Source organism: Alexandromys fortis, unplaced genomic scaffold (genome assembly GCF_014885135.2).
Source record: "Alexandromys fortis isolate MF-2015 unplaced genomic scaffold, M_Fortis_MF-2015_v1.1 scaffold_148, whole genome shotgun sequence".
NCBI lineage: Eukaryota > Metazoa > Chordata > Mammalia > Rodentia > Cricetidae > Alexandromys > Alexandromys fortis.
In genome coordinates, this window is record NW_026068019.1 from 6,875 (window position 1) to 34,659 (window position 27,785).

General features: G+C 41.7%; 1 protein-coding gene and 3 non-coding genes across 4 annotated transcripts in view; all 4 read left to right on the top strand.

Moving 5' to 3' along the window:
• The first annotated feature begins 1,297 nt into the window (after positions 1–1,297).
• Wdr43 (WD repeat domain 43) overlaps positions 1,298–27,785 on the top strand; it is a 40,859-nt gene continuing 14,371 nt past the window's right edge. Inside the window, exons 1-11 of the mRNA XM_050162993.1 lie at positions 1,298–1,562; positions 7,135–7,272; positions 10,026–10,147; positions 14,768–14,888; positions 16,977–17,113; positions 18,128–18,230; positions 20,695–20,759; positions 22,238–22,409; positions 23,727–23,813; positions 24,716–24,847; positions 25,905–26,036. Coding sequence (XP_050018950.1) covers positions 1,338–1,562; positions 7,135–7,272; positions 10,026–10,147; positions 14,768–14,888; positions 16,977–17,113; positions 18,128–18,230; positions 20,695–20,759; positions 22,238–22,409; positions 23,727–23,813; positions 24,716–24,847; positions 25,905–26,036 — 1,434 coding nt within the window. The 5' untranslated portion in view covers positions 1,298–1,337. The remainder of the gene's footprint in view (positions 1,563–7,134; positions 7,273–10,025; positions 10,148–14,767; positions 14,889–16,976; positions 17,114–18,127; positions 18,231–20,694; positions 20,760–22,237; positions 22,410–23,726; positions 23,814–24,715; positions 24,848–25,904; positions 26,037–27,785) is intronic.
• On the top strand, positions 15,838–15,922 carry LOC126514241 (small nucleolar RNA SNORD53/SNORD92). Its single transcript, XR_007595532.1, has one exon. It is a non-coding gene; the product is annotated as a small nucleolar RNA SNORD53/SNORD92 (small nucleolar RNA).
• Positions 24,329–24,406, top strand: LOC126514244 (small nucleolar RNA SNORD53/SNORD92). Its single transcript, XR_007595533.1, has one exon. It is a non-coding gene; the product is annotated as a small nucleolar RNA SNORD53/SNORD92 (small nucleolar RNA).
• LOC126514245 (small nucleolar RNA SNORD53/SNORD92) lies at positions 25,027–25,104 on the top strand. Its single transcript, XR_007595534.1, has one exon. It is a non-coding gene; the product is annotated as a small nucleolar RNA SNORD53/SNORD92 (small nucleolar RNA).

Below are 27,785 nucleotides of genomic sequence, written 5' to 3' on the forward strand. Positions count from 1 at the left end.
AACTCCCAGAGATCTGCCTGCCTCTGCCTCTGCCTCCCTAGTGCTGGGATTAAAGGCATGTGCCACCACTGCCCAGCTACCAAAGGAAATTCTTAATGTTCCAACAATTGTAGATAGGATCACCTGCCAGCACACACCCATCGCTTTTCACCAGGACACCCCTAGAGAAATCTCAGCTAATCAGGGGTCCTAAACCTTAGAAATCCCTCACCCCCACCTTTGCTACTGTAAAAACCCAACTCTGAGCTCGGGGCTCTCCGATCACTCCAATATGTTGGACACATGGAGAGACCGAGTTTTCAAACCTGTGTAAGAGTAAAGGCTCTTTTCTTTTACATACAGGACTTGTTCTCCTGGTTGTTTTTTGGGTACTCTGTGATCTGGGCATAACGGTTCTCAGGTATTATCTTTCAGCCTCTGACATGGCTTTATCATGCTTTGCTTCTGAAATGCCCAGGTTTTCAGGGGATCTCACTCTATGGCTTTTACCGCATTTCACTGATACCTCTTCTCAATCAACTTTGTAGAATCCATATTCTCTTATTGCTCTCTTAGCTTGGCATTAAATTCTCTCCCTTTTAAAAAACTTATTGTGTACACTGTAGTTAACTACATGCATGCCCGCAGGCCAGAAGAGGGCACCAGATCTCATTACAGATGGTTGTGAGCCACCATGTGGTTGCTGGGAATTGAACTCAGGACCTTTGAAAGAGCAGGCAATGCTCTTAAGCTCTGAGCCATTTGTCCAGCCCTACCAGGGTAGTTTCAAACTCAGAGATCTGACTTCTCTGCATCCCAAACTCTAGGATTAAAGGCGTATGCCGCCACGCACTGCTTCTTTATTCACGTTCAACTCGACTTCCCTTCGTTTCCTATAGCATCTGTATGTTAATACAGCCAAAAAGGGCATCTTTCTTCTCCAAGCCCTGACTTTTACTTTGATAGTACTATGCTTGGATAATTACTGTGAGCACATGACTATATCCTTAAAGAGATTAAAGGAATATGAAAAAAAGTTGTTACAATCTTGGAGATGTAAATTAATATTTCCTTTAAACATTTCGTCTAGTCATTTACATAACATATCTTTAAAAGAAGGGCCTTGTTCTGCAGTACGTAATTCTCCAGGCTCGCGTCCTTCTCACAGTAATTTAAGATGTGCCTCTCCGAGCCACCGTATACAGGGTGGGCCCCGCTCAAAGCTCTAATGCGTCACGAGCAGCCACTCCCCAGGCTCCCAGCGTTCCCTCCGCCCTACTTCCTCCCTTCAGGCCCCGCCCCGCTCCGGTGCGCCTGCGCATGGGCGAACACGTGGCTGCCCCGGAGCCAGAACAGCAATGGCGTCCGGTGGCGGCGGTAGCTGCGACCCTTTGGCCCCGGCGGGGGTCCCCTGCGCCTTCTCGCCGGACGGGCAGGCCTACTTCGCTTTAGCCTCTAGCGACGGCCACTTGCGGGTGTGGGAGACAGCCAACAACCGACTGCACCAGGAGTACGTGCCTTCCGCGCACCTCAGCGGTACCTGCACCTGCCTGGCCTGGGCGCCAGCGCGGCTGCAGGCCAAGGTAGAGCGAGCGGGACGGCGGCGGGGAGGGCGCCCTCCCGGCCGGGCTGCGGCGTCCCGTGTTGGGCGGCGCGTGGTAGCACGTCGCGCGTGGCCCGGGCCTCCCGGGGCGAGGAAGCGCGGAGCGGACGGCGGCGCCCCTTAGCTGCGCTCAGCGGCCGTGAGTGCGGCCTGTCCCGAGGGTGCGGCCCGATCCCGCGTTCTCCATGAGGTCTGCGCCCGGCTTTCCCCGGGCCGCCATATTCAGCGAAGCCCTAGCCCCCCCACTCCCCCAGGGGCGGCTCCTCACTTCCAGGCCTGGGCTCCCCGGCGTGTCCTCATCAGATCCACTCTCTAAGTACCTCGGGGCAGTCTCGTTCTTCCGCATCCCAGACCTGGGGTATTGGTTCTTGCTTTGGGCAGTTGGAATGTATAAGTCGCGTTTCCCTTCCGGGAGCCCCTTTACCCGGATGCGTGTTTAACACGTGTTCTCTTCTGCCTCTAGGTTGTGGGCTTCTCCCGCATACTCGTCACTTTCCTAGCTTCCTTCCACTCTCAGCTGCTTCAAACTTGTGCTCGGTTCCCCCTTTCTAACACTCCCCTCTCATCCTGAGGCCTCCCTCCATAGGATGCAGAGGCAAAGTGAAGTAATGAAGTAGTAGAACCGCTTGGTTTTTAATGTGTATGATGCTCGTCCCAGTGATTTTCCCCGTAGTTGGGAATCTGCCGAGTAGGGAGCCCTTTTCGCTGACAGGTAAATGCTGTTCACTGTCCGATGAACGCGCACGTGTTCCTGCAGTGAGGCAGGAGGTAGACTTCGGTGTGCTCCGAACGGGAAAGTATCCCGTGGCGCTTTGCTGTCACCGGTGTAAAAGTTTCAAAGTTAGTGTTTGGGATAGCTCACCAGAGAGAACAGACCTTTCCATCTTCGGCTTGAACGTCTGTTGGGCTTGTAGCTCACTTGTGGTAATTCGGTTGAGTAGATTTAGCTATTTGTCAGGTTTTAAGCTACATTTCCAGTTTGTCTTGGTGACAAAGAGCACTTATCAGGCCCTATAAGTCAAACATAATCAGACTTGTGAAGAAGCTATATGACTGTCATGATCAGAATTGCCGTACTCTTTCTTTATAAGGTTTTCTTTGTAATCTTAACAGTGCTGTCAACGGTTGAGTACTAACACTCAGAGAAACACAGCAGTGGATAGCAAAGCGCTTAGTCCCAGGCTGTGAAGCCCGAGCCCAGCCTCTGTCCTAATAGTGCTGTTTGCTCCCTCCATCAGTCAGACCCACTTCATAGAGTAGTATTTAAAAGTGCAGAATCACTTAGTGGACGTTGTTTCAAGTGCGGTGTTAATTATTATCAGTCTTAGTATCTTTAGACAGGGTTTCTCCGTAGCTGTGGAGCCTGTCCTAAAACTAGCTCTTATAAACCAGGCTGGCCTTGAACTCACAGAGATCCAGCCTGCCTCTGCCTCCCAGTGCTGGGATTAAAGGCGAGTGCCACCACCGCCCAGCCAGTATTGGTACCTTATAGTATCTTATGTTGGTATAGTTAGCCCTCCAAGATGCGTAAAAGCAAGCAACTTCAATAAAGCCCAAAAGGAACTAGCCCCTGAACTCAGGTCTTCAAAAACCCAGTTCTTGGTTGTCTGCGACAGATAGTTAATGTTAGTTGGCTGAAACTTAGTTCACTCTGCTTTACTGATGACTTCTAATCTTAGATGCCCCAGAACGAAACCCAAGTTTCAGAAATCATGGGTTGGTTTTTTATATATTCATCCATTGTGTTATGGTAAAGAAAAAAGTGTTTTTTAATGGAGCCCAACTTTAACTTTTCAAGGAGCTCCTCAAATTAAAGCAACATCACACATTACAGAACATCACACACAAAGTGGTGTGCTGGGTGTGTATGTAGTGCAGAGGAACATGTGATTAGCATACCAGAGTCCTGCCCCTAAATGTTTAAGTTTCACTTTCCTTTTATCTGTGTGTTGTCTTTTTTGCTATGTAACTATAAAATGTCCAAAATTACTGCATTAAAAAAAAAGCTTGATTAGGGTTCAGATGTAGCTCAAAGAAACTTGCCAAGCACATAAAAAGCCCTGGGGTTAATTTCAGGCACCAAAAAATAAAAATTAATCAGAAAAGCTGATAGCACTTGATGAGAGTCAGGGAAGCTAAACGGCTTTAAGAAAATCTTGAGCACTTGTAAGTAGTACACTAGGCTCCTGCCTCTGACTCCCAGCCCAATGCCCTTACACTATTCCCTTGCACTTTAGTCATGGAATCGAGAGCCAAGGTGACCACATAGATAACAGTTCCCATCTTGGGTATGCTACCTACTGATTTACTTGGTAAAGCATCATCAGTTTTGCTTGAAAAATTAGAGGCAGATTTTTGTATTGAGTTTGTACATATTTCAAACGGGTCTGACTTTGTAATGGGGTGGGGGTTTATGGCAGGATATGGATCAAAGTTTGTGGCAACTGTTCAACCTCTTGCTTTGGGCTCCCTTGATTGTGTGCCCTTTTATTTTAAGTACTATGATAATCTCATTGTACCAAACCCATTTCATTTTACATTCTTGAGCCTTTAAAGAGATGTAAAAAATATGTTATTATGAAGCCCCCATGTTCTCATCATGTTGGTAAGGTCTGGCATGGGACTTTGACACTCCAATGTGGAAATACAGATAACACTATCCTACTTCCAGAGCCCTAAGCATTGAGTGAGGCACTAATGCTATTACATTATATATATGGTTGTAATATATGTAGTAAGCCCTGGCCCATAGTAAGTGGTCATATGAACCAGTGAATGTTCTGTCTAGACTCATTTAGTGTTGTATTCTCTAATGTAAACAAGTTCATAAGAGTCCTGCCCTTGGTTTAGTAATTGGCAGTTTGCCACAAGGCCAATAATGTATGGTGATCCTCAGTAGAGATAGCAGTAGAGAAAGATAGATTCATGCTAGTAATGGTTCATAAATGTTAAACAAGCTAGATTGCTTTTCCCCGTTTCCAGAATGGTCATCAAGTCTTTAAGTTTATGAAATGGTAGTTTTAGCATTCCTCTGGTTTATATTTGTGAAGCTGTCATGCTAATGGCAGGCTAGAACTGCACAATTAATCATTACCACCTAGGAACTGATATGATTCCTCCCCCACCCTTCTCAGATGTTTCTTTCTTCATCCTCTGGATGTAGAGCCCTGGAAGTCAGGCAGGTCATGTCTGATGTTGGCTACCACAGTAAATGCTGCTTTGTGAAAACATGAACACGTACAGCTCAGAGCCTGACTGAAGGACATGGCATTTCAGGCAGATGGGAATGGGGCTGAAACACTGACACGTCTCTAGGAAGAATCTCTCCTCACTGCCATCTCTTGGAGGGACAGCACAGTTCATCTGTGTTCTGTCAAGAGGCCTCAAGCTTTTTAATTTCAAAAGAAGGTAAAGGTTACAGATTAGATCCTAATGGCAGGAACAGAAGAACATTGTTTTGATGTATTTGTGATTTCATGAAATACAATATTTTTTTCCTGTGAAACACATATGCCAGAGTAAGTGCCTTTAAAACAGGCCGAGAAATGGATTTAAGCTACTTACTAAAAACTAAGCATAATTTTCAGTGTCTAGAGGTCAGTTTTTAAGACATTGTGAATTTGAAGTAGATTTAGTAGGTTATAACAGCGTTAAGCGAGATGAACTGCAAGGTAAGGAAGCCGCAAGGCTCACTCAATCTCTGTGTGTATGCCAACTCTGATTCCGCAATCTCAGTCTGAAAAGCCATTGCTTCATTGCTGACTGGTTATGCTTTTTAAACCCCTGTCTTCATCTCATAACTTGCTGCTTTTAGAAGTCACACATGTGTGACTACCTCAGCATTCTGATGCCCTTGATCAGATGTGTTATAAGCTTCCATCAGACAGGCGTCTGGTTGCAGCTCATGTTGGAAATCTCTTTACTTTAAGAAGTCAGTCTTTTTTATTAGTTTTTCTCTCCTAATGCCTTCTGGCAGGTTTTCTAGTTACATGTACTTGACCAAGTTTTCTCATTCTTTAGGCTTTATATGTGTAGTCAGTTTTCTTGTGACATTATTCTTAGCTCTGTAGAGGAAAGAGCTATGACTCACAGAAAAGGACAACTCGGGATTTACTGGTCTGTGACATAGAATATGAATTCTTAAGAGAAGCGAGAGGTTTCTAGAGGAAAAGTGTGTGTAGAGTTTAGAGAATATGGTGTAAGTGTGGAACTAGAGTCAGTAGCATGAGTTCTTGAATTCAAGACTGTTTGTGTGGAGTTGTACTTACAGCACTAGGTTTTGGGGTGGTGAATAAACACTTATGTCCCAGTCAGAGGACCTGTGTTTGCAATTTATTGCCCACATAGGGTGACTTACAAATACCTGTAAAACTAGAGCTTCAAGGGATCTAATACCCTGCTTCTGTGGGCATTCATACACATTTAGACACACACTAATATTTTTTAAGCCTCTGTGTGTGTGTGTGTGTGTGTGTGTGTGTGTGTGTGTGTGGTTTTTGAGACAGGGTTTCTCTGTAGCTTTAAAATCTGTCCTGGAACTAGCTACATCTTGTAGACCAGGCTGGCCTTGAACTCATAGAGATCCCCTGCCTCTGCCTCCCAAGTTTTGGGATTAAAGGTGTGTGCCACCACTACCTGCCTGCTCCCTTTTCCAAGCTCCTTTGTAATGGAGACTAGAGGTGTGTCCACATAGAGGCCTCTAGAGTTTTCTAGGCAGTAGAGATTGTAAGGTGTTGGAGAATTCACTTACTGTCTGAGCATTCCCAATCTGAAATGACCTGTCAGTTCCTTCCCCTAGATGGATGCACGTGCTTTCAAAGTCAGCAGAAGCAGCAAAGCAGCCAGAAAACACCAGATCAACCCTCAATCAGCCATTGGATCCCAGTACTAGTCAAAACCATATGTTGTCTCAGGTTGAAGTGAATGTATATCAATATAAAGGTGTCTGTTTCTTCTTGACAATAAAGCTAGGCCCGTGGCGGTGGTGCACGCCTTTAATCCCAGCACTGCCAGAGGTAGAGGCAGGCGCAGGCGGATCTCTGTGAGTTCGAGACCAGCCTGGTCTACAAGAGCTAGTTCTAGGACAGGCTCCAAAGCTACAGAGAAATCCTGTCTCGAAAAACCAAAAAAATAAAAAAGATAAAATAAAGCTAGAACTTACAGGACATTTGGGAGACAATGGAAGAGTTGGCTATTCCAATGAGAGATTTGGATCTGGATTTGTAAATTCATAAGCCCTTGTAGATCTCAGCTTGGGGAAGGGAAGCTTTTCTGGGACCTGCTAGGAAGATTTGTTGGTGTTTGAGAAGTAGGAGTGATAAGGCTGTTGGGTGTGTTGGGAGACTGCTAAGAGCACGGAAGAGGTAAAGAGGTACAGTTTGCTGTCTGACCTTTCTAGAGGTGTAGGGGTGGGCCAGAAAACTTTTAAGAGGTGTCTTTGAGGGCTAATGGGCACTGGTGTTTATGTATTAGTGATAATTTTGCTTGCGTGTGTGAAATATTAAGTTAAAAATCTTACTTTTACCTTTTTTTTTTTTTTTTTTTTTTTGCAGGAAAGTCATCAAAGGAAAAAAAGGAAATCGGAAGTTATAGGAACGAGTGACCAGGTTGACTTATTGGCTCTTGGTACAGCAGTTGGTAGCATTTTATTGTATAGTACGGTAAAAGGAGAACTGCACAGTAAATTAATAGTAAGTATAGTTACATGTTTTATGTAAAAGATGTGACTAATTATTATAGATTATTAAATATACTTCAAGATCTCGATGAGCTTTCTGTCTGTAGAAACAGTTTCCCATCCCATTCATTAAAACAACTACAGAACATTTAAGAGCTGTAGTAGATAATGTTTACTTGTATGAGTTAGTACAGAGAGCTATGACTAAAGGTAAAGAAAGAAGGGATTAGAGGGATTTTCAAGTCAGTATACGTAGCAGCTTCTGGAAGACGCTTCTACCCTTAGAGGGAACAAAGGAAGCATTTGGAGTTATTGCTACAGTTGAGACCTTAAGAGGTGACTTTGCTAGCACTGTGGCTTGGGGTGCATATGTTAGAGAGGAGATTGCTCCTGCTCCTTGATGTCTGAAGGGAAAAGGGTGATGCTGGCTCCTTCAGATTGTCTGTTGGCTTTAGTTTGTACCACCAAGGGTGAAGACAAGTCAAATCTTGGGGTGATGTAAATGAGGACAGTAGAGATAGGTCTCTCTTCAGCCATGTCTTCTCACAAAATACATCCGGTAGTGAATCCAGCTGGCAAAGCAGAATTGTGTGTTGCAGAATCCCAGCCCAGTACCTCAAGCTATAGAAGTGTGGGTTAGGCTTGACGACAGTCACTTCGCTGGTGTAATTGGCTTCAGGCTGTGCCTGTGCTTTGAAGTTCACTGAGTGGGTTTCTGTATAGAGGAATACTTACTGTGGAAGAACAAGGTAGTAGGTTTTCCATTTTAAACAGCGTCTGCCATACAAAATTTGGAATGACATGAAGTTGAAAATGGAAAAATTTTACATATAAATCTGTCACCAAGAAAGATCTCCATTTATTGTGTATTTCTATGTTTAGTTCATAAACTTAAAAAATAGATGGCTTCTATCTTGTCATTTAATTTTTTAAATTTTTTTTATTGAAAAAAATTTCATCATTTAATTTTTATTGTATCCTGATTTTTTGTTTTCTTTTAAGTTATAATATAAGCAGTTTTTATCTTGTCTCAAACTAACTTTAGTCTTTCTTTCTAATGATGGTCTTAAGCCTACATTAAATTGGATATTCCCTTTAGTTACATAATTGTTGTTAACCATTTAGAGGTTTCCAGTTTTTCTATTACAAAAGAATGACACCCCTCCCTTCCTATAATCCTTTGAATTTATAAGTGTAGTTAAGGAGTCAGTTTTAGAATTAAGAATGGTTCCTGGACTCTTCCTCATTTGTTGTCATCACTAGTGGAAGGAAAAAAATCTATGTTTCAGCAGCATTGTTGCCACCCTGAGTAGCCCATTCAAATAGCAACAAGAAAATCCCTAGTGTTTGGTGGATGAGAAATGTCTGGTTTTCTTGTAGCCTCACTGGGCCTCTCCATGCACATGTAGGCAGATAGGCAGACATGCATACACATGATTTTTAAAAAAAAAAAAAAAAAGTACAATCAAGCCAGTAACAGCAGTGCATGCCTTTAATTGCAGCATTTGAGAGACTGAGAGGCAGGTAGATCTTTGTGAGTTCAATACCAGCCTGGTCTAAAAAGAAAGTCCAGGACAGCCAGGGCTGTTACACAGAGAAAACCTTTCTCAAAGACAAACAAAAAGTGCAGCCTAAAAATTGATGTGCTTTAAATCTGCCTTTAGAATTGTCAACATTGGGCTGGGAGATAGCCTAGCTGGTTAAGATGCTTGCCTGTATTCAGCCTCCAGAACCCACATTAAATTTAAAAAGTCTAGCTGGGTATAGTGGAGCAGGCTTTTGATCCCAATACTGGGAAGAGGCAGACAGTGCTCTGGGGCTGAATGGCCAGTCACCTTAGCTGACTTGGCAAGCTCCAGGCTAGGGAAAGACTTTGTTTCAAATTTTAAAAAAGTAATAGTTATGGAAAATGACCTGAAGTTGCTCTTTGCTAGGACTTAGATGCACATGTACCTACAATGTCCCCTGCATGAACATACATATCCTCAAAATTGCCTACATTAAAGATTTTAAGGATATAAAATGTTGACATATACCAAGAATGTATTTATTCCTCTCCAAGTGGAAGGTGGCTTTGAGTTCCACTTCTGTTGCTGGACAACAACAAAGAAAAAGCACTTGTTCGCACAATATGGTGTCATCTATGTCACACAACAGGATTTACCTGAAGACTCCCCCCACCCCCCAAGATACCACATTGTTGTGTAGCTCAAGCTGGCCTCAAACTCCCTCAGCTTCCAGTGCTATGGTTAGAGGTCAACACGACCCTGGTTGGCAGATTTTTTTTTGTGTGTGTGTGTGTGTAATATTTTCAACTAAATGCCTTAAGTTGATTTCAGCTAGACATTGGTGCATGTCTTTCATTCAAGTATTTGGGAGGCAGAGAGGCAAGAGGTTCACTGCAAGTTCAAGGTTATCCTTGTCCTTATAACAAGTCCCTGTCTTAAAGAGAAGTTAATTTTTGGACTGCATAGTTTGAGTTCACTTGTTCTTTCCAGTACTGCTCATACCTTGTACTGATGTTTCTGTCCAAAACAATGACATGTGTTGTAGTGCCCTTTGAGGATGTAGAACTACGTTTTGCCTGCAGAGAATTAAGCTCTAGCTGGCTTACCTCTTTTCTGATGTTGGAATACTAAAATGGGTAAGATATAAGTTAAGACTTTAGTTAGCAAAAACACTTAAGTTTTTGAGGTAAATATTTGGTAATTCCAGGATTCATACTATTATGTAAGACTTTGTTTCTTTTTTTTTTTAAATCTGTAGAGTGGTGGGCATGAAAACCGAGTCAATTGCATACAGTGGCATCCAGAAAATGACTGCATATATAGTTGTTCAGATGATAAGTATATTGTGGAGTGGAGTATACAGACATGCAAAGTAAAGTGGTGAGTACCACTAATGCCTGGAGGTGGAGGTGACCCAGCATCTTTTGGGATCCAGTAGGGAATACACACATTCATAAGACTGTGTAGATGGTTCTTGAGGAACTTTCAGGCAAATCGGGCATGCAAAGTTTGATTATGTAAGAGTGAAATAGAGGAGTTTGAAGAGGGGTGGCGGGAAAACAACTAAATGATTTAGAATAAAGAAATGTTGTAAGTGGCATGAGATTACTTACCAGATCAGCAAGGTAGAGATGGGAAGGGCGGGTGGGTAAGGTTGGACCTTCTAGAGTAGATCGATAGGTTTGGCTAGGGAAAGTTGGAGTAGCCCTTTTAGGAATAGGCCAAGAAAGGTAGAGATATGGCCAGAGCAGAGCACAGGAAAGTGAATGATTAACTTGAGGATGAGTAAATTAATTTAGAGGTCGGTGTACCAGGGGATAATAGATGGCAGAGGATAACAGTATCCTTTAGTTAGAGAATTGTGGTGTGAAGAGAAAAATGAGTAGGGAGCGGAAGACCCAGATGGCTTAAAATCTGAGGAAGGTGTGGGGCTGGAGGTCCAGGTCTGAGGACCAGTGTTTGCACTGAACTTATTGGAGGTCACACTTATGCTGACCAGAAACACCTGGGGAGAGTCTTGATGGTGGTCTGGGGTGGGGCTTGCAGTGTACATGTACTCTGGATGTTTTTAATGTTCATGGTCATTCAAAGAGAAACTGCTTAGCATGTTAGACAATGCATTATATTTAATCGGTTCATGAGCCTGGATGTGTCCCTGCTGTACATAAGAAATAGGTTAAAGTTTGGCCTCTTTCCTGCTAAATTGTGCTGTCTCATAAGATAATTGAATTTCCAGCTTTATCCACAGTGTTCTTACACCACTGTTAATTGGTATCTTCCTCCCATTATAAATACTATGTACTAACTTAGTGCTCCAGAATACTGGGTTTATTTTTCCCTGTCCCATTTCCTCCATTAGTTTGTCAGCTTACTTCAGCTTTATTTATTTATTTACTTACTTACTTATTTTTTTATTTTAGCAGCATGACTTACCTGTAACTATGAGGCTTGCCGAATTTTAGATTTATATTTCTTTGCTGAAAGTTTTGCTTGGTCTTGTGTGTACCTATTTTTTACAGTACTGTAATTTGGCTCAGTTACATTTAGATGTGCCCTTTAATCGGTTTTATGTGTGTCTCGGCACAACCTGGGTTCTGTTCTTCAGCCTGCAGAAAGTTTTCTCTCCTTACATGGATAAGCCTGCTTCCCTAATCCCAATTCTCTCTCCTTTTTGGTGGACATGTTAATGTATAGCTTCCTGAGGAAAAATGCATGTGTGTGGAGCTATAGTTCTGAGCTTTTGCAGGCTCAAGAGCTGAGTACCAACCAAGACTTGAAATCAGGCTTCTACAAGCATAGTACACATTTTTAACTCAGAGCAGAGCCTTCTGTCCAAATCCCAAGATTGTTGTCGTTTTTTGTTTTTGTTTTTTTGGTTTCTCTATGTGGCTTTGGAACTTTATCCTGGAGCTTGCTCTGTAGACCAAGCTGGAGAGAATAGGGACAGCTGGGGACATGGTCTCCTGCAGCCAATGCTGACTTCAAGTTTTCAGAACCTGAACTCATAAAGGTCTTGCGGTTACCTGCTGGTGTAACTACAGGCGTGCCCCACATGCCCACTTGCCTATGTAAGGAAATAAATTGGTGCTTGGAACATCCTGGTCTTATATTCTGGCCTTTTCCTTGATTTTCTATTTTATGTTTTTGTTCTTTATATTTTCTTTTTATTGTGAAGATGATATTGTGGAATCTCAACATTTCCTTTTGTTTCATTTTATTGCTTTGGGTGTTTTGAATTGTTGGATACAGTCCCTGTTTACATGTTGAAGACATTCTTCAAATTGCTGAAGATTCTTGGCTTGTTGGTTTTGAAATGAAATTTTTAAAAAATATTTATTTATTATGTATACAATATTCTGTCTGTGTATATGACTGAAGGTCAGAAGAGGGCACCAGACCTCATTACAGATGGTTGTGAGCCACCATGTGGTTGCTGGGAATTGAACTCAGGACCTTTGGAAGATCAGGCAATGCTCTTAACCTCTGAGCCATCTCTCCAGCCCCCATAAAATTGTTTAAAAGCAAACTGGAACTCCTAGGGGGTGTGTTCGTGCTTGGTTCTTCAGCTGTTGGGATTCTGTAGAAGTCTGAAGGCCTTGGAAAGCGGCGGTGGTAGCGCACACCTTTAATCCCAGCACTTGGGAGGCAGAGGCAGGCTGATCTCTGTGAGTTCGAGACCAGCCAGGTCTACAAGAGCTAGTTCCAGGACAGGCTCCAAAAACACAGAGAAAACCAATAAAACAAAACAAAAAAAAAAAAAAATGAAGGCCTTGGAAGGTTTCTGTTTTTATGGATTGTTGTTCTGCAACCTGCCATACTCCTCAGAGAAAGTTCTACTTTAGTGCATTTCTTTTTAAGAAAAATATTCTTGGGCTGGAGAAATGGCTCAGTGATTAAGAGCATTGCCTGCTCTTCCAAAGGTCCTGAATTCAATTCCCAGCAACCACATGGTGGCTCACAACCATCTGTAATGAGGTCTGGTGCCCTCTTCTGGCTAGCTGTATACATAATAAATAAAGAAAAATTTAAAGAAAAAAAAGAGAAAAATATTCTTTTTTTTTTTTTTTTGGTTTTTCGAGACAGGGTTTCTCTGTAGCTTTGGTACCTGTCCCGGAACTAGCTCTTGTAGACCAGGCTGGCCTCGAACTCCCAAAGATCCTCCTGCCTCTGCCTCCCGAGTGCTGGGATTAAAGGTGTGCGCCACCACCGCCTGGCAAGAAAAATATTCTTTGTTAATTTTATGTGCAAGGGAGTTTTACCTGCATGTGTACCACATGTATGAAGTGCCTTTAAGGCCAGAAGAGGGCATTGGATCCCCGGTTGTGTGATCGCTCATGTGGGTGCTAGGATTTGAACCTGGGTTCTCCTGAAGAACAGCCAGTGCTCTTGATCACTGAGTCATCTCTTTAGCCCTTTCCCCTTCTGTCTCTCTTTTTGGGTTTCTCTTTGTGACTGCCCTGTCTGTCTTGGAACTCTGATCTATAAACTAGACTGGCCTTGAACTCAAAGATCTTCCTGCCTCTGCCTTGAGTGCTGGGATTAAAGGTTTGTGCCACCACTTTTTAAAGCTAATTTGGTAGACAGATCTGTAGTATGCCTAGTAGGTTGAGCCTTGGTAATCTGTAATACTGCAAAGTTCTCAGAATTAGAGTTAGGATTCTTTTGGGTGTGACTGGCAGCAGGAGGGTGGGGGGGCATTGGTAGATTCAGGAAGCACCTTAGGTTTCTCAGGGCAGTGTGAGGAGTGTGCGTGCATGTATGTATGTATGTGTCCTTGCGTGTACGCATGTGCATGCCCAAAGAGGCTAGAGGACGATTTCAGAATGTTTTCTTCAAGTACTCTATTTTTTTCTTTTCTTTCTTTCTTTCTTTCTTTCTTTCTTTCTTTCTTTCTTTCTTTCTTTCTTTCTTTGTTTTGTTTTGTTTTGTTTTGTTTTGTTTTGTTTTGCTTTTCTTTGAGACAGGGTCTCTAATTGAACCTGGAACCTGTCAGTTTGGCTAGACTGGCTGATCAGCAAGCCCCAAGGGACCTCTTGCCTCACCCTATACAGTGTTATTTTAATTAGTTTTTATTATGATAATTTTTAATGTGGGTACTGAGGATTGAAATCAGGGCTTGATGCTCAAAGGGCAAGCATTTTACCGAGCCATTTCTTCATTCTTAGCAACATGCCTTTTTAATATGTATCAACTTGGTGCATACATAATGAATAATGTTTGTGAAAAGCCTTAAAATGCTGGACACTGATAAGAAATTGGAAAACATTTAGAAGCCAGTAAGGAAAAGGGGTTTTTGTACTTTGTTTCTTGGTTACTAGTGAATTCAAATATTTTCTGTTTATCAACAGTATTTGTCTTACAAATTACCAGTTTATAGCCTTTGTTTTAATTTTGAGTTCTTACCAATACAAAGGAGCTATTACTACATTCTAAGTATTATCCCTTGTTCATAATATATAATTTTGATATATGAACAGCTAGGCTCCCTATTGCTTATCACATTATGTACAGAAATTAGACTCATTCTTCTAGGACTTCATCCATTAAAATCTAGGATAGAAGTAACTTTTGGGGGCTGCAGAGAAACCATGTGTTGCCAAGGAAATTAAAGACTAGCTTGTCAAAGACAACAGGAATTTTTGTGGGGATAGGATCAACTTGTGGAAGTCCAGCTAGCAGAGTAGTGTCCTGGGCATTGACAATCTACCTCATGGTAGATTATAGGGATTCATGGGTCCCTATAGAATGTTCTTACATCATTTATCCACCCATTTCCTGACATGTCAGGGGTTTTTTAACCTGTGTTTACGAAAGGGAGGTCTGTCTTTCAGGATGCTTTAAGTGCTGTGTCTGTGCCTAGTAACCGGTGTGAGATTTTAGGGAAGGCATTTGGCAAAGGACCTTACCTAGTATTTTTTAATGTCTGACCTATTTATTTGGTCAATTTCTGCTCTGAAAAGTTTCTCTTGTTCATTATGTTTTGGTTTCTTCACTGTTCAGCAAATGGAAAGGAGACAACAGCAGCGTCAATTCCCTATGTATCAGTCCAGATGGAAAGATGTTACTTTCGGCTGGTCGAACAATCAAACTGTGGGCTTTGGAGACCAAAGAAGTTTACAGAGTGAGTTAATCACATTGTTTCTAAGAATGACATTTCTAGAGCCAGTATGAACAAGTTGGAGTCATAGAATATTGTTTTAAGAGTATGGATCCTAGCTCAATTAGTAGATGGCTTGCCTTACATAAAGCGTGGGCTCAGGTAGCACCTCCCCCTCAATCATAGTCTTGTGGTAGTAGAGGAGTGCATAAATTGAGGCTCTAGAGGCATAGATGACAAAATAAGGTTCAGACTCAACAAACTAACAAAAAAAATCCAAGTTCTTTTATTTGTAGATATTTAAACAGAATTGACAAGGCAGGGTGTCAGCTCAGTTGGTAGAGTTGTTGCCTGTCATTCATGAAACCCTGGGTTCAGTCCCTAGACCTGAGTAAACTGTACATGGTAATGAATGCACACAATGATAGCAAAGACATGAGGATCAGAAGTCTCAGGTCTTCCTTGGCTGTATAGCAAGGCCAGCTTGGGCTACAAGAGATCTTTCCTGAGAAAAAAAAAAGTTACCAGTTGTCAAGTAATTTGTTTAAATAATAGAATTAGGACTGGAGAGTTGTTGGCTTAGAGATTGAGAGCATTGCTGCTCTTCCAGAGGACCTAGGTTCAATTCTTGGAACCCATGTGGTGGTCCAGGAGATCAGCATCTTCTTCTGGCCTCTGTGTGCACCTAGTGCACAGACATACTTGCAGGCAAAGCACACAAAATGATTCTTAAAGAAATAATATTAAAAACATTTTTCAAGTCTAAGGTTTTTGATACTAAATAGTTCAGTCATGCTCACATACATTTGAAAACGAGAAAAATAGATGGAATTTGAATTAAAACTTCATTATGCAGTGATTACAGTTGTGTTTTTTAGTGTGCAACTAGCATTTTATCTCTTTACACTATATAAGGTGGGGGTTTGCTATCAGGACTTTTAAATAAGTTTCACTATGGGGTATTGAACTTACGGTGCTGTGATGATGCCTTAAAATTGTGGTTTCGACTCTCTGAGAGTACCATGAGGACCTGCAATTCCTTGGCTGTGTCTGAGCACCCTTAAAAAATGATAAAGAGTTAAGTCCAAGTGGCTGTGCATGTTTGTGATTCCATACATCTCAGGCAGGAGGATTTCAAGGTTGAGGTCAGCTTTGGCAGCATAGTTCTCTCTAGGATGTGGCTTAAAGAGCTAGGTACCGTCTCTTAAAAAAAAAAAAAAAGAAAGAAAAGGGCAGCAGCTTGCTGGAGTGGGTAGGTAGTGGGAAGGTGAGCCAGCGAGAGGAAAAAGGAAAATACAGAAGTGAGAGAAACTGATTGTGTGGTAGGGTAATATGTAGAAAGGAGCTGCGGGCTGCATTCCTGCTGCTGGCCGCCTGGCTAGCTTATGCCCCAAAATAACAACACACAAATTGTATTCATTTAAACACTGCCTGGCCCATTAGTTCCAGCCTTTTCTTGGCTAACTCTCACATCTTGATTAACTCATTTCTAATAATATGTGTAGCACCACAAAGTGGTGGCTTACCGGGAAAGATTCAGCATGTCTGACCTGGCAGCTGGCTACATGGCATCCGACCTGGAGAGAAGAGGCATGGCATCTGGCTCACTTCCCTTCTTCCCAGCATTCTGTTCTGTTTACTCAGCCTACCTAATTTTCTGTCCTATCAAAGGCCAAGGCAGTTCTTTATTAACCAATGAAAGTAGAAGGCCCACCTACATCAATAATAGAAGGGGCATCTTAATTTTGTCTTAATATTTGGTGGGTTTGTTTGTTTGTTTGTTTTGAGACAGGGTTTCACTGTGTAGCCCTGGCTGTTCTGGAACTCACCAGGCTGGTATTGGACTCATAGATCACCTGCCTCTGTTTTGTGAGTACTGGGATTAAAGGTGTGTGCCACCCTGCAACCACCCCACCCCCCAAACTGGTATTTTTTTAATGGAAAGGATTATATATAGCACAAATAATTTTGCTTAGAATGAATTTTAACTGTTGGTGTGCTGTAGGTGCTGCTGTAGGATGTGTATGATATAGCTTACTCAGGATACATAAAGACTTATTTTTGCACTGTTTTGAGTCCACCCTTGCCTAAATGAGATTTAACTTTCTCTAGCACTTCACAGGCCACTCGACACCTGTTTCATCACTTAGGTTCACTACCATCAGACCTAATGAAAGCCAGCCTTTTGATGGGATTACAGGTCTCTATTTCTTATCTGGAGCAGTACATGACCGGTTACTTAATGTCTGGTACGTAGCTGTTTGGGATTGGGAAGACAGCTTTGCTTTGTAAGAATCTCAGAGTTTATGGGATCAGTATGGATGTTTATAATTTCAACATTATCTGAAAATAATTATATATTTTTCACCCTTTCTTCAAAGAGTACATTTTTAAGAAGTGTTTGTATTTACTGTATATTAAGTTAGCTTAATTATCTTCTAGACTAAAAAAATTATAAACTTGTTAAATAGGAAATAAATTGTCAATAGTTGTAACTAGATTTAAAACATTTTTCTTTTTAAGTTTTGTATTTTATGTGTACAGATATTTTGTCTGCACGTAGGTCTGTGCACCACCTGTGTACCTAGTGCCCTCAGGTGCCAGGAGAGGGTGTCAGATCTTGCATTGTATGTCTAGATGGTTAACCATGAGCCACTGTTTTTGGATGCTTCAGATCAAGCTGAGGTTCTCTGGAAGAGCAGCAAGTACTGTTAACCACTGAGCCATCACTTCAGTCCCAAAGCATACTTTTAAATCACATGTTAATTCTTTATCATTTAGCTTGTACCTAGCTTTGTTGATGCAGAACTTAAAGTATACAGTTTGAGTCTGGGGCTTCTGGACCCGAGTTTGGTCTCCAGAAACTATAAAGAGTTGAGTACGGCTGAGCAGCAGTGGTGCAAGTCTTTAATCCCAGCACTCTGGAGGCAGAGGCAGGTATGGTCTACAGAGTAATAGTCAGGGTTACTCAAAGAAACTCTGTCTTAAAAAAACACATAAATGAACTAACACTTGAAAAACGTTGAGTGTGGGGCAAGCACACTCATATGAAGGCATTTTGATACATAGAATAATAAAGAAATCTTTGGGGGCTGGAGAGACGGTTCAACAATTACTACTGCTTGCTCCTCTTGCAGAGCTACCAGGTTTGTAGCTTCAGTTCCAGAGAACCTGGCACCCTCTTCTGGTTGGTGTGGGCGTGAGGCATGGACTAGTTGCATAGTTCTTGGCAAGTCTTACCTGATGGCTGGTTTGTTATCTAGGCAGGTCCGCTCAGAAAACAAAGAGAGAAGTGCGGTTATGTCTTTCGCAGTCACAGATGAACCTGTCTATATTGATTTGACTTTGTCAGAGAACAAGGAAGAGGTAAGTGGCTTGATGTGTGACAAGTGATTTTAGGGTCAACAAAAGTTATGGGAGACTGAAGAGATGGCTCAGTGGATAAAAGTGTTGACTATGTACAATCCCCAGAACTCATGTCAAAGCTGTACAGTGTGGTAGCTGCCTGTAACCATTTAGGAGGTAGAGATTCAACAAGAGATTATGCTCTAATAAATGAATCTGAGAGTGATTGGAGAAGATAACAGCTTTGGCCCCTACGTGCATATACATGCATGCACAGCACACATACTGTTTCTATTTATGCTACTGAACTTGTTTTGAGACAGTATGTTTGTGTATGTATGTCTGCATGTGGATAAGTGCTTGTGTGTCTATGAGAATATACATGCCCAATGTACCTGTGGAAACCATATGAAGACCTTGGATACTCTGCTTTATCACTCTTCCTTAATCTTTTGAGGCAGTCTCACTAAGCTTGGAGCTAGAGTGGTGGTGCGCAAGCTACTGGGATCCTTATGTCCTCTTCCTTCCCACTCCCAGTGCTGGGGTTGCATTTGTGCATGTGGTCATGCCTGACTTTTTGTGTAGATTTTGGGAATTTGATCTCAAGTCTTCCCGTTCTTATCCTCTGAGCCATTGCTCCAGCCCTGAGACACAGTCTTGTTGTTTTAGGCTCATAGTTGCTGGGTATCTCAGACTGGCCTTTAACTCATGACAATTTTTTGACTCTTGTCTCCCAAGCTCTATGATTATAGGCATGTGCCAGCATGGCCAATTAATTGTCATTGTCGTTACCATCATCATCACCACCATCACTTTTGGTATTTTGTTTTTCTTGAGGTAGGGTCTTATATCCCAGGTTGTCTTTCAACTCATTGTGTAGCCAACAGTGATGATCTTGAACATTTTGTCCTGCTGCCTCTACTTAGTCCCAGGATTACAGGTGTATGCCATGTATCTGGCTTATGGAAGGATTATGGCAGGCATTTAACTGAGTCTTCTCCCCAGCTCCCTAACTGACTCATTAAAGGCATTTACATATTAAAGTCAGTAATGGGTCAAGAAGCCAAAGTCTTATTTCTTAAAAAATTTTAGGTAGTATTATTAATTATACAACCTCAAACATAGTCTTGATTCTGATTTTTTTTAAAAATTTGTTTATCTTTATTCTATATGCATTAGTGTATTATCTGTGTGATGATGTCAGATCTCCTAAAAATGGAGTTAAAGACAGTTGTGACCTGCCTTTGTGGGTGCTGGGAATTGAATTTGAGTTCTCTGGAAGAACAGCCAGTGCTCTTAACCACTGAGCCATCTCTCTAGCCCCTTGATTCTGATCTTAGACAATACTCTGCATCTGATAGTTTGTATAAGATGAGAGTATCCGTTAGGGCTCATGGAAAAGTGGTGCTGTGTGGATGGCTCCTCTGGGAACTGATGATTCTGACTGCTTCCTTCCCGAGGTCTGATCTGAACGCTCTCTGTGCTCTCGATGCCACACTAGCTGTATCTCAGTGTTTCCTAGCGTGTTAGTGGCCTTTGAATTCTTGAACTAGACATAACTTAAAATACAAATGGTAAGATTTATGAAGTGCTAAATGCTCAAGAAGCTTCGGAACTTAAGTTTAGTCCTCAGCACAGGAAGATGACAGCAAGAATATGATGGGTGGGAGCCCCTAGACTATGAGGCCCTGAGAGCTGAGGAGACGTGGCCCTTTCTCTTCCTTCACATAAATTCTGGCTGCTGTGCTGAGGCATCCCAGGACCACACATCCATGCTCTTTTCGGAAAGAGCACACTGACTTGGAGGCTGCCTTGTGCTGCTTTATTTAGAATCTTGACAAGAACAACATTTTGTCAGAGATACTGATTTAAATAATTGTGTGTCAAGCTGGGCTTGGTGGTGCATACTTTTAATCCCAACACTCAAGTGGCAGAGACAGGTGAATCTCAGTGAGATCAAGGGTAGTGTGGTCTACATAATTCTAGGTTGGCCAGGCCAGGGCTATGTAAAGAAACCCTATCCCTCCCCAAACACATAGGTTTCTCTGTGTAGACCTGGCTGTCCTGGAACATGTTCTGTAGACCTGGCAGGCCTCATGTCTCCACCTCTGAAATGTTGAGATTAGAGGCATGTGCCACCACTGCCCAGCTGAAGTCCTGCCTTAACCCCATGATCCCTAAAATAAGTGTATTTGCATGAGTCTGGCCAGAGTACGATTTTGTAATGTCAGTTCTCTCCATCTTTATATAGATTTTGGGTGTTAGCTTGAAGTTGATAGTTTTGATGGTAAGTGTCTTCACCTGTTGATTGAGCCGTCTAGCTGTCCCCTAGATAGTGATTTTTAAATGTGCTGCTCTTTGTTTGCTGCTGCTTTTTTTAAATTCTAGTTACAAAGGAGGTGGGACAAGAGCTCAGTTTTCATGAGTTTAATTCAAGGCAGGATATATAATTGACTATAATTAATCTGCTACATCTTTCTTTTAGCCTGTCAAGTTAGCTGTTGTTTGCAGAGACGGTCAAGTCCATCTTTTTGAACACATACTAAATGGGTAAGTAAGAAGTTTAAGCAAGAAATGCCTGTGTTCCACCTCATTCTTTGGTTTATATTCCTGCTCATTCTGATAGGTTATTGTGAAAGTACTCTTTGGTTTGTCGAGACAGCATTTCTCTATAGCTTTGGAGCCTGTCCTGGAACTAGCTCTTGTAGACCAGGCTGGCCTCGAACTCACAGAGATCTGCCAGCCTCTGCCTCCCAAGTGCTGGGATTAAAGGTGTGTGTGCCACCACCGCCTGGAAGTTTATATGATTTTTTTTTAAAAACTTATTTCAAACACACACACACACAGTGTTTATTTATTTATTACACATACAGTGTTCTGTCTGCATGTGTGCCTGCATGCCAGAAGAGGACACGAGATCTCAACCACCATGTGGTTGCTGGGGATTGAATTCAGGTCGTCTGGAAGAGCAGTCAGTGCTCTTAACCACTGAGCCATCTGAAAGTCCTCTTGATTGCTTGTCTACATGAGTATGTCATGAGCTCAGGTTTTTGAAGTCATATGCCATGTTATTTCTTTGGTTAGGAGAATGGCCTTTTATGAAGTGTTTATCGTGACTATTGATAATGGTAACAAAAGTTGCTCAGTTGGGGAGACTTGCTTATGGATTTGGGTGGTGCCTTGGTTTGTCTTCCATCGTGGTTTATTTGCCTTTGCCTGTGTGTGTTTACCTCAGTGAAGTGTCCCTGTGCTGTTTCCTTATACCATGGGGTGGGTAGAGTTAGGAGAGTAGTGCACACACTATAGAACATTCTAGAGGGTGGTGGAATGCAGCTATGTCATGTGCTGGGCTAGATTGTCTGGTGCTAAGGCTTCATCTCTAGCATACCAAGAAGGAAAAATTCCAGAAATTTTGAGTCTCCTTGGCACAGGTAGGCCATCGAGAGTTTTTGGTTGGTTTGTTTGTTTTGTTTTACTTATTTTATTTGTGTGGGTATTGCCTCCATGCCTATATGTGTATCAGTTTCATGCCTGGTGCACACAGAGGCCAGAAGGAGGTGTTGGGTTCCCTGTAACTGGAGTTGCAAATGGTTGTGAGTTGCCATGTGGTTGCTGGGAATCAAATCTGGGTCCTGGAAGAGAAACCAGTGTACTTAACCTGTGCTGTGTCAACAGTTTTCCACCACTCCTTTGGGGACCAGATCATATCAGAGATGCTGCTTATCAGATATTTACACCAGTTAACAAAGTAACAATGAAAATAATTTTATGGTTGGGTCACCTCAGCATGAGAAACTAACTGTATTAAAGAGTCATGGCATTAGGAAGGTTGAGAACCACTGCACTGAGCCATCTCTCCAGCCCCTGTGGAAGAGTTTTAAACATATTTGATTCATGACCTAAGGCTCATGATAGTTGTTTTGGCAAAACTGTTGAAAATAGATTAAAGAGCGATAAAGGGCAGGGTCATATTTTCTAACTTGATAGCAATTTGAGATTCTCTAATCTTACTTTCTCTTTATTCCTAGACACTGCAAAAAGCCTTTGACTTCAAATTGCACAATTCAAATAGCAACACCTGGGAAAGGCAAGAGATCAACCCCCAAACCCATCCCTATTCTAGCAGCTGGATTTTGCTTAGATAAAACGTCCTTATTGCTTGTGTATGGCAATTGGTTTCAGCCTACCATTGAGCGAGTGGTAAGTAGATGCCACTTTGGAGATAATAATTCAGATTTTAAAAGGGGCATTTTGGAATACTTAGAAAAAATAAACAACATTCTTTAATTAAAAAAAACCTTCAGTGGGTGGTTTGTGAGAATTCTTACTCTAAACCCAACAGTTTATAGAATGTCACCTCTTCTTTCCTCTTGATGTCTTAGGAATCTGATGTTTCCAGTGTGTGTATCTAACTTTGAACTAGTCCTAGTATCATGTTCCTACTGGATACATGTTTCTGGTCAGCATGAGTATGATTTGAGTTTTGAATTTTGTCCTATTACATAAAATACACTACTTACTAATAGCCTTTAGTGGTGGTACCTATTGTATTTTCTAATGGAAATGGAAGGGATAGTGTCCTGACATTTTTTTTACTACAGAGTTTTTTTTTTTTTTTTTCTAAAGACCTGCGAGTTCTTAGTCATGTCTAGTGTGGTTAAGCTTGGTTTGTAATGCTTTTACTTAATAAGACCAAATAAGCTTGCTTTCTTGAGTTTATTAAAGAATATTCTTTTCTTCCTTGTAATGCTAGGGATTAAACTCAGCCTCATTCATGCTAGACAAACACTGTACCACTGATACAGGCTCTTGCCTGGTAGCCGAAACTGATTGAACTTGTAAGGGGTTCTACTGCTTCTTCCTCCTGGTGCTGGGACTTTTAAGTGTCCTCGATTCCAAGAAGTACTCTGAAAAATTGGTTTGATTAAACAAGGAGAAAAAGATACAGTTGCTGGCTGTATGGGATGCCCCTTTCTGGATAACAGCCTTTATTATCTCTTTAGGGTTTGCAGGTGTTAGGCATAAAAGCAACATAGAAGCTTTTCTAGGGACATAAGTAACTTGTTGCATGTGACTTCTCTGCCCTCCTTGGGCATTGTTCTTGGACATACAGGTCCCTCTGAGAGCAGTCTGTTAGTAAGCAGAGCTGTCCTCAACCTGTTTGTAGGAAGAACTTGCTTAGGGAAATTTAGGGTAGGACCCATTATTTTTGTGGGGGGACTTTATTTATAAGACTGTTGGACTATATACCCTTTCCTGTAGATAAGAATTATCTGTTGGCCTTTGATGAGTGAAAAATTCTGATGGTCCATAAACAAGGGAAGTACACACTGCACCAGTGCCTTCAGTTGATTTTTCTACTAGCTGCCATTGGTCTGAGTGGAGATTGTGGCTAACAGGTGGCCTGGAGGTCTTCCTTTTATTCTTTATGGAGGTGATGTTGTTTGTCACATCGTTGGTGATTGCTTTGCTTGACCTTTCTTCTCTCCCTTCCTCCCTTTGAAAAACCATTTCCAGGCTTTGAACACCAAAGATACTCATATATGTTTGGAAAGAGACATTTTCAATTGCTGGGCTCCAACAGTAGAAACAGCAATAACCAAGGTAAGCACATTACAGGCTTGATATTAAGAATAATAGATTTGGCTAGATTGAGTTGAATACAGTGCCATATTAGACTGACTTCATTTATTTTTTTAAATCCTGTCTCCTGAGGTACAGTTTTGCTATTTAGCCTAAATTGAAATTCATGATTCTTCAGCCTCAGTGCTGTTTACACTACTGCACTTTATGCTCTTTTCTTATAGCACAGCGTGAGACTGTGCTTTCAGATGTAAAGGGTGTAAGACATCTCTTTCTGCTGATGATGTGCGGATGAGCTGGACAGGGAACTCTGGAGGAGTGTGTGCTCATAAGAGTTCAGTGTTGCTCATTAGTCTCTGCACTTGAAAGAGCACATCGTTGTTTAAATGTATGTTGTATTTCAGGGTAAAATCAGACCACAGTAGATCTGGAGTTCATTGCCTCCCATCCGTCATTGCTGCATTCTGTTTTCAGTATAACTTGCTGTTGCTATATAATGCCTTGTTTGGTGATGAAATAGGAAGGAAAGCCAAGCCATGCTGTGATGATACCCACATGGTTTCGCATCCGACTGAGTTTCAGAGATGACACCTTTCTCTTGGCTGTCTGAGCATGGCTGGCAAAGATTTGGTTTTGGAGGTTGTTAGGTGTGTAACTTGAGCAGTTTTTGCATCACACAGCTTTTTGGTAGGTTTTATTTTTCTTAATGAGATATTGTAAACTTTAAAACCACGAGCTTTTAGCCAGTATTTTAAGTTTATTTGTCAACATTTAATTCACATTTTGTCTGGAATTCCTGTCATGGTGAGTATGTTGCATTGCATTGTTGAATGGAAAAGTTTAGGATAGCTGCTTGCTTTCTCTAGTAGGAAGCACAAGAACTAAGTCACATCTTTCCCACACATTGAATCTGTGTGTGACAGGTGAGAACTCCAGTGATGAATGCTGAAGCAAAAGTTCTGGTGCCTGGGATTCCTGGACATCACGCACCGATCAAGCCCCCACTCTCACAGCCTAAGGAGGGGGAGAACAAGAGGAAATTAGGCAGGAATGAGGTAATATCTGCTTACTTGGGTTTGAAGTGTGAGGAATTAATTGTAGGGAGCATATTGGGTAGAGCTGGAGCAGTTTTTCAGAATCCTGCAGCAGTTATTGCTTCCTTCCAGTCTTTAACTGAAGAAATTTTCGTCTTTTCTCAGTAGCTGGAGAGTAGTTGAGTAGGTTATGTCAGGAATTGCTGTGATGACTTTGACTGGGTTTCGCATATTGCTGAGTTCCCATGATGCCTCCTTTCTCTTGGCTGTCTGAGCAATCCTGGCTGGTTGTGTCTTAAAATAGAGCTTTGATATTTTACAGTTTATTACATTTGTTTATTAGTTTGTATGTGTGCATGAGTGCATCTGTGTGGGAGGATTGGGCATGAAGATCACATTTGTGCCCTGCCTGTCACTTGTGTGGAGGTTGAGGACAACTTGGCATAATTAGTTCTCTTCTTCTACCTTTTGGGTTCCAGGGATTAAAATCAGGCTGGTGGCTTGATGGTAGGCTCCTTTACCTGCTTGAGCCATCTTGCCACCCCAACTTTGTATTCTTGACAAGTATTAGGGAAACATGGTAATAGCTGTTTTCTTGGTGCATTGATGGTGAGATGCCAGGGTTTTCATTTTTAATCTACCCAAAGAGTGATTGTGCCTCTTTTTTTAAAGTAAAGAAAAATTAGGTTTATGGCTATTTTCCTTACATGTATGTCTCTATTGTGTGCATCCAATGCCTGTAGAGGCCGGAGGAACACATCGAATCCTTTGGAACTGGTGTTCCAGTGATACTTGTGGGCAGCCATGTAGGTGCAGGGAGCCAAACTTGGGTCCTCTGGGAGAGCAGCCAGTGTTCTTAACTTCCGAGCCATTTCTTCAAGTCACCAGTGTGCCTCTTTAGGCTTTTGTTTTTGCTAGACTGGGGGAATTTGGATTGCAGCTCTTTTCATGTTTCTTCCACGGCACTACTGTGGTGGTGAGTGAGATTCTTTGTGTTTCTGTGACCGAAGTATGACTCTTGAGTTGTTGGCAGCCTCTAAATCCCTGTTTGGTTAACTTAGATGTTTCTGCTCTGTAGGCTAGCATCGAGGAGCGCCTTGAAGCCATGGATCTAGATAGAAAAGGAAGGAAGGATGACCTTCTGCAGACAACCAGCTTTCCAGTCCTTCTCACCCAGGGCTTGGAAAGCAATGATTTAGAGATGCTAAACGTAAGTATTGCAGCAAATTTCAGTGGGCTGAGAAGTGGAGGCTGTGGACTCAACTCAGCGAATGAGTAGTCACAGCATATGGAAACATGCAACTTAGTTTGTGTGTGTGAATTTAGTCAAATGTTATGCTTGGTAGCAGTATACAGACATTCATCAACCTACCATGGGATTGTGTTATTTATTATCTTGAACTTGGAATGCATTTTCTCATAGAAATGGTATTTTAAATTGTTGGATTCCTTAGGCTTTAGTTTACAAAAGCCCATATAAAGTGCAGCTAAATTCTTAACACTTAGCATTCTAGATCACAATTTATATCTTTTTCTGTAGGAAAATGCGTTCCTGAGTTTTTACTCTGGATTCCAGAAACTTATTACCCCTGGCCGTGAGAGGGGGCAATGAGGTGGAACCTTGGCAATGGGTAGGAGTTCGGGGGAAGATTCAAGAGGGTTGGGGGCTATGTTATTATGTAGTTCTAGAAATTTAAAGAAGCGTTAGAAATGTCTTTAAGTTGGTGACTGCTTGCAGGAAGCTACTCAGTTTGGCTCTCTTACACCCACAGTTTGACAGTGTCTACACAGAAAAATTGACAAACAGTAGGACCTGAGTACTTAAACTGCCTGATCTGTTAGTGCAGTTTTCATTTGTTAAGTGCTTTTTTTATACCTTAGCAGTATTAGTTCAATCAGTATAGATGACCTTGAACTTAATGATTTTTCACTTGATTTCAATGTGATTATTTAATGTTTCTGTCTAAAGTAGTCTTGTGTAAAGAGGGTGCAAATAAGCATAAAAATATAAATTTACTTTCCAAGTAGTTTGACGTAATTTGTTTTAGGTGACTTGGAAACATAGAAGAATTTGATGAAAAATAGTTTGTACAAAATACTTACTTGACATTATTTTTGAAACATCATTGCTTATGTGAATATGGTTCTAGAACTGTACTGTAGATCATCAGGAGCCTCCCTCTGTTTCATAAGCTCCCCACAAATGCCTGCCAGGCCATCTTCTGTTCATTTATCTGTTCACGTGCTAACATGGGTGGAGTAAGTTTATGATGAGATGTTTCATCCATAGACAAACCTACCTAACTTAAAAACGCCTTTAAGAAAGTGGACCACCATCTATTACCATACCTAAAAAAAGTTAATAGTACTTTTAAAAATTATTGTTATTACGTGTGAGTACAGATAGGTGTATAGAAATCACGATGGTAAAGGAATACACGGTCATTTGGTGGACCTTTAAAACCAGAACTACTCCACTTGAGAAGACATGCTGGATGCCAGGGTTGTTGGGGCACTCTGTTAATCTCAGCAGTTCAGGTGACTGAGGCATAGGTCAAGGTCAGCCTGGTCTGCACAGCCCAGGACAGCCAGTACTACCTAGAGAGACTCTGTCTCAAAAAAGGACAGTGGTAGTCAGGTGTAGTAGTGCACACATGAGGATGAGGCGGGGGGATTGTATGCTTCATTCAGGCTATCCTGTTTGTGACGTAGCAAGAGCCTCTCTCAACAAATGAACTAAATGACAGTGTTAGGACCGTGAAACAAAACAGCGTGATGAAACACCATGTTGTAGGCTGAAACATGTTCACTTTTACACCACAGTTTTTACTTAGTATATATAGAGAGCTCTTAACAAGATGCCATTCAAAAATCCAGTAGAGAAGTGAACAGACAGCACATAGAAGTCAGATGGACAATAAGAATGTATAGAAAATTTTTTTTTTTACGTTTGTTTGCT